Source organism: Lolium perenne, chromosome 5, assembly GCF_019359855.2.
Source record: "Lolium perenne isolate Kyuss_39 chromosome 5, Kyuss_2.0, whole genome shotgun sequence".
Classification (NCBI taxonomy): domain Eukaryota; kingdom Viridiplantae; phylum Streptophyta; class Magnoliopsida; order Poales; family Poaceae; genus Lolium; species Lolium perenne.
Window position 1 is genome coordinate 213275127 of NC_067248.2, and position 6733 is coordinate 213281859.

Genomic DNA, 6733 nt, shown 5'->3' on the forward strand with positions numbered 1-6733 from the left:
CGTGGTTCCGCGAGGCGCCGGCACGTCCGATTCGTGCCCTTCGCGAAGGGGCTGGCACGGGGTTGCCGGTGTTCTATTGGGCTCGAAAAATCACTGGCGCTGTTTGGACGCACCGGTGCGAGTCCATTTTAGCTTCTGACCCCGAAAACGCTATCGGCGCCGCCGAGATGTTCTAAGCATATACATCAAGACCCAAGTGGTCGGGTCTCTTTCACGATAGAGACATGAGTGCGACACGACTTTTCAAACATCATGTGCATAGGCTGGATTGACCAGGATGCACAACCAATTTCAACATAAATAGACCATAGAGCGGCATAACCAGAGTTTGAGATACATCAATCTCCCCCAACTCAGTAGCTACAAATGGAGATTTTCCTTTCATCGGTGTTGGGTGAACTCGCTACAAGATCCATGGGTCTCTTCATCAGCAAATACTCCCAGCAGCCGGTGCAGGCTATGGAGATTAGCCTGGAGAGGATTCTACTCCGAGCGCAGGTCATCGTCGACGAGGCTGAGGGGCGGCGCATCACAAACCAAGGTATGCTTCGGCAGCTAGGCATGCTGAGGGATGCCATGTACCAAGGTTTCTACGTGCTCGACACACTCAGATACAGAGATTTTAAAGAAGAGGACGCTGGAGATAATAAGGTCGAGAGTCACTCCTGGGCTCTGTCCAAATTAAGTTCTGCAAAGCGTCTGTGCCTATCTAGCAGCAGCACAAAAGCTTCACAACACCTTGAAGTTGCAAATGTCCTTGACAGGTTGAGAAATATGATTATTGACGTCAGTGAGTCCGTGGTGTTCTTGACATCATATCCTCGCATGCACAGCCAGCCCTACAGTAAGCATCTTTTGATGGAAACTTGCATGTTTGGTCGCCAGATGGAGATGGAACGTGTCCTGTACTTCTTGTTGCACACACCACCTTGCAGTAGTAGACTTGATAGGTTTGATGTCCTCCCGATTGTTGGTCCAGTGAGAGGTGGAAAGAGTACCCTTGTTGCCCATGTCTGCAACGACGAAAGGGTCCGTGATCATTTCTCACAGATTGTGTTCTATAGACATGGTACATTCAGAGATGAAGATATGGTTATTTTAACAGACAGGTGTACAATGGGACATGCGCAGACCAGGAAATTGTTGATTGTTTTTGAGGTAGTCGGGAAACTCAACGATAATCTGTGGAAAAGGTTGTATTCTCTCTGTAAAAGTTGCACTACAAGTGGTAGTAAGATCATAATCACGAGCCGATCTGACAAGATCGCAAAGCTTGGTACAACCCAGACTATAACTCTGAAGCATCTGCCTCTTGAGGCATACTGGTATTTCTTCAAGGTGATTACATTTGGATCCACTGATCCTGAGATACACCCGAAACTAACATATTTAGCGATGGAGATATCGAAGATGCTGAATGGATGTCTGGTTGGTGCAAACATCATTGCTCGTGTACTTCAAACTAATTTTAGCATCCAGTATTGGTGCAAGATTCTGGAATTCGTGAGAGGGGAAGTAGAGAAATATGTGTCTATGTTTGTTGAGCATCCTTGTGATCTGTTGGACGGGACTAAACATGCATATATTCGAAGACTAGGTAGAACTGGAGAAGATGTTTATATTTCTGGTCTGTCCCAAACATGTTCTTCTCAAGAGGAACTTCCAGAGATAACAGTGCAAAATCTGTTGTGTGGAGGCGTCAAACCTCCATACCTGGGTAGAACATTTAAGGTCCTTGCATGGAAGTCCATGTTACCTCCTTACCATTGCTACATCCTGACCTGTGAGATTCAAAGGCTGCAAACTAGAGTTGGCAAGAAGAGGGGCTCACTGAATAATTAGTGGTATTAGACGTGTTTAATGTTGCAGGTGCAAGTTTGGTATAGTGTTGTAATATTATTGCCTTGTATATAAATCGATGTTTCTACTGAAATGAGAGATAATCTTTGTGACAGTGCAGTTTTCTTTAACAAGTGCATTTTGATGAGCTGCCGACTTTGTACTTAGCTAACTGGTAAGGAGAGATTGTTCAACAATTATTGCCTTGTATATAAATCGATGTTTCTACTGAAATGAGAGATACTCTTTGTGACAGTGCAGTTTTCTTTTAACAAGTGCATTTTTTTGAGCTGCCGATTTTGTACTTAGCTAATTGGTAAGGAGAGATTGTTCAACAAGGTGTATTAGTTGAGCTGAGTTACTTTTTTGTGTGGATTATAGTTTGGATGAACTATTCCAATTCGGTACACCCCACTGAACACATGGTTACCCTTACCGTGTGCACTGCGTACGTTCTCTGTAACATGTAACCAATCGATATCTGATCGATTCAATATATAAAGCAATATGATGTCAAGCCTGAGTTGTGTTGTGCATCTTCTCCCTCAATCAATCTAGTTTGAGTTAATTTCAAAAAACCACCACATTATCGCGTCAAGTTTAAAAAACCACCACTATTTGTCTAAATTGCAAAAAACCGCCGGTATCGTGAAATTTTGTTACAATGTGCACTAACTCGGATTTTTAGGCGTGCTAATGAGGTTTCGACAATGGATATGTCTGAGCCCTCTGTCTTGCCACATCACCACTGACAGTAGGACCCATTATTCAGAAACATCGTTAGCACGTCTAAAAATCCGAACCAATGCACATTGCAACGAATTTTCATGGCACCGTGGCTTTTTGCAGTTTAGACGAATAGTGGTGGTTTTTCAAACTTACAGCGGTAATGTGGTGGTTTTTTCGAATTAACTTATCTAGTTTGCTTTACAGAGATTGATCCATGCCCTTTCATAACTAGTACTCCGTACATGTTTTTTGCTTGGTGAAGGAACATAGTGAACTTCCGTGTGCGCTGCTGATGCATTCACAAAATTTCCGTTCTTCTTGGAACTAAACACGTCGATTTTCAGTAGATTGTCGGTGTACACTGTAGAGCTCGAATGATTCGGCTGTTACTTCTTTTATAAAGGTAATATATTAATATCAAAATATATCAATTACATCTAGCATCTGCAACAACATAACACTCTAATGGCGGTACGGATGTATACAGCCAAAAAAGAAAAAGAAAAACTAAGAAATAAAAGTATCCCAGGTCTAGCAACAACAATACATCCACACCAAGACAACACCTAAAATGCAGACTCTCCAAAAGCGACGCCTCCAAGAAGGGAACAGTGCACCAGCGCTATCGTCGCTCGATCAAAGGTCTTAGGTTTTCACCTTGAAGATAGTCTCCGCTCTCAAAACAATGCCTCAAACAAGGTCATTGCCAGACACAACCAGCTAAGGGATCTTGGGTGAAAGGTAGGACTCTAAACTTCACATGTGTTGCCGCCCCCACTTTCATACCACTGCTACGAATCCCGGAACACCAAGCAAGTTTTTCAACATCGCGGAGACTTGAATCTTCTTTAGCTAATCCCCAAATCCTGCCTTCATAATATTCTCTGCTTTTGACTTCACCATGGACCAAAAGTCAATTGATGTCAACACAGAACAGAGCTTCATGCCGCTCCCTCCGGAACCAAACGGTCGGAATAAAAGCATGGGTGCGCGCGACCGAATACCACCCGATCATGTGAACTCCAGGCAAAAGATGCACTGTTTCATTCGCTGTCGGAGCCTTCCGAAACTCATCACACTAGCTAGATGAAGAAATATCAGCATCCGGAACATCTTCATCTTCGCGAAAAAAGAACCCTAGGACCACCACCATGAAAGCCGGAACGGACGGCCCCACGCCGCCGCCATGGCTGGGAACCGCGGTCCATCTTCCTCCTCCAACCTGGCCGGTGGAGGTCAGCAACTGTCGGGATAGCGGTTACGCACGCCCACGACGCAGAGACAGCTGGCTGCTGCCCGCCCGAAAAGCCTGGCCGAGCCTCATTGCCGCCGTCTCGCGACCATGTACATTGCCACCGCCGCCCGATCCCGCTACCGCTCTTTATCCCCGCCGAGTTCCGCCACACCACCGCCCCCACCATGATCTAGGTGAAGTAGCCGAAGGCCGCCGCCACCAGACCCGCTGTCCACAGTCGCCGCCCCTGGAAGATCCCGCCTCCGCGCGAAGGGGAGTCCATGGGCGCGCCACCACCGCCCCAGCCTTTGGCAACCGGGTGCGGCCACCACCATCGACCCCGACGGCGGCAGCAGCCAGGAGGAGGTAGATCGGCTGCCTCTTCTAGGATTTGGGTCGTCACCCGGAGCCGCCTCGCGCGAGATGACCCGGGGCGAAGGTCGGGTGGGGAGGGTGGAGAGGGGGTGGGAGGGGACGCTGGTGGAGGGTGGAGGGGCGGCGGCGCAGGGAGGTGGGCGCCGGCGCAGGGAGGGTGGACGGTGGAGGGGCGGCGGCTAGGTCACGCCCGATTTTCTACCAGGAACCCAAAGGATTATGAACTCTCCAGCCTATGCAAGGCACTTGGCATGCGCGTATAGGCTCAAATATACAAAGCGACTAAGCTGGAGACCTGCTGCTTGACACTCCCAGCTCTCTGTACAGCCTAGTAATATGCTTGAGTCGCCAGCCGTCACAATCTCAATCAAGTGGGTACACGCAAAACACACAATCCAATACTCACCGGTTCCTGCACCTGCGCAGGGCGGAAGTGGAAGCCTCGTCTTCCATGCTGCTGGAAGAGTAGCAGGAGCTCCTCGGTAGCCTTGCGGGAGAAGAAGATGTTCTACAATAACCTAGCTAGATAAGCAACAACAAAAAGGCTCTATCATTTGTCGAGGGTGCTCCTCGGCAATGCCCTCCGATAGGGGCTTAGGGTTGATGGAATCCTGCAAGCTGACACGAGACATCGGTTCACAGACAAGCGGGGAGAGCGATTTACACAGGTTCGGGGCCCTCGATGAGGTAAAAACCCTTACGTACTGCCTGTCTGTTCTTGATTATGATGATAATGGATTACAATGGGGTGCCGAATAGTTCGGCTGAGGTTTCGTCGAGATGGCTAAGTGTTATGATGACCTAGCTCTAAGCTTCTGTTGGCTAAGATTGCTAAGATTGATCGTGTCCCTCGACAGCCCCTCTCCTGGCCTTTATATAGGAGGCCAGGTCTCAAGAGGTCTAATCGAGTACGACTAGGTTTACAGTAATTTTAGATCTAATCTTTCCTTGTTCGGCTGCTTCTTTGCCTTGCTTGCCAAGGAATCTTCTGGTGTCCCATCCGGTTGGGCTGCCTTGCCTCCAAGTGCTTTCATGGGCCTCCAACTAGGAAATACAGGATAGGGCAACATCGGTTACCCGAAGGGTAATGCCCACGTCAGTAGCCCCCGAGTGTCTAGCCGAAGGTAGTTCGGGTAGAGACTAAAGCATGCCTTCACCGAATGTTCTTCTCCTTGATTGTTCTTGTCATTCCTGAATCTGCATCATCTTCTTCTGTCGGGTGCGCGTCAGCGCTCCCGATGGGAGTAGCCCCCGAGTCTAGGTACGGATGCTTGCAATCCGTGCGTAGACTCAAGTTGTATCACTCGAACATTTTGCTCTGCCGAAGTTTTTTCGTAAGTCTTCGTAGTTCATCCAATATATTTTCCTCATGCAAGGGATAATGAGTAACATGCCCAACTTTTGCTGGTTAACTGCCGATGGCAAAACAATGTTACCCTACACAGAATCAAGTCCCCGGGCATGATCCTGGAGTGCAAAAAAGTTTCTGTCGGGTGCGCGTCCAGCGCTCCCGATGGGAGTAGCCCCCGAGTCTAGGCACGGGTGCTTGCAGCCGAGTGCAGACTCGAGTCGAGCAATTATCTCTTCCTTCAAGGCCTTTTTTCTTCGAGTTCTTATTCTGTCGGGTGCGCGTCCAGCGCTCCCGATGGGAGTAGCCCCGAGTCTAGGCGCGGATGCTTGCAATCTGTGCATAGACTCAAGTTCACCATCCGATATATTTTTATTCCTTCGACTGCCTTCGACAGCATCCATGATGTCACTGATGACGTGCTACTGCCGTGGCCTGATTGACAAGACTTGACCCAACGGGACCACCCTAGTTATGCGCGGGCAGTTTTTAGGATTTGGCCAGTGCATGCGCAGCGACCGAGGCGTCTCCTCGATTTTCGCGCGACGTGAGAATAATGGGCCGCCGGTTCCGTTCCTTCTTTAAGCGCCACGTGTACAACCAGATCTGCTCCACCTCCAACGTCGTTTGTGGAGTTATGGCCACGATCTCGCCTCAATTTTTACGACATAAATAGGGGGCCTTCTTGTTTTTACTTTTTTACGCCTCCCACTTCTCATCTTCTTCGCCCGTCCTTTCCTGCTTCCTTTGTTCTTCCCTCAAAAGCTTCAGACGCCATGGGCAAGAAGAAGGGTGCCAGCGCCTCCGACTCAACCAAGATCAGCCGTGACTGGAGCGCCTCCGCCATTTCCAACCGAGATGTGAACAAGCTGCGAGCCCTTGGCCTCATCTCCTCGTCTGAAGATGACATCCGTCTACCAGGTGCCGTTTCTCGCCCAAGACCTCCGAAGGGCTTCACCGTTATGTTCACTGCTTTCTTATTCCGTGGACTCTCTCTTCCTGCCCACGAGTTTCTACGTTCCCTTCTTTTCTTCTACGGGATTCAGCTCTGGCAGCTGACCCCTAATTCGATTCTCCATCTCTCTATCTTCATCACTGTCTGCGAAGCCTTCCTTGGCATTGACCCCCACTGGGGTCTTTGGAGGAAGATCTTCTATGTAAAGCGTCACAACGACAGCAATGGTCCTCCCGTCGTAGGCGGCGTCGGC

General features: G+C 48.9%; 1 protein-coding gene across 1 annotated transcript; it reads left to right on the forward strand.

Moving 5' to 3' along the window:
- The first annotated feature begins 414 nt into the window (after positions 1–414).
- Positions 415–1842, forward strand: LOC127304073 (putative disease resistance RPP13-like protein 1). Its single transcript, XM_051334784.1, has one exon. It carries the CDS (start codon positions 415–417, stop codon positions 1840–1842), a length of 1428 nt encoding a protein of 475 aa, XP_051190744.1.
- Positions 1843–6733: the final 4891 nt, after the last annotated feature.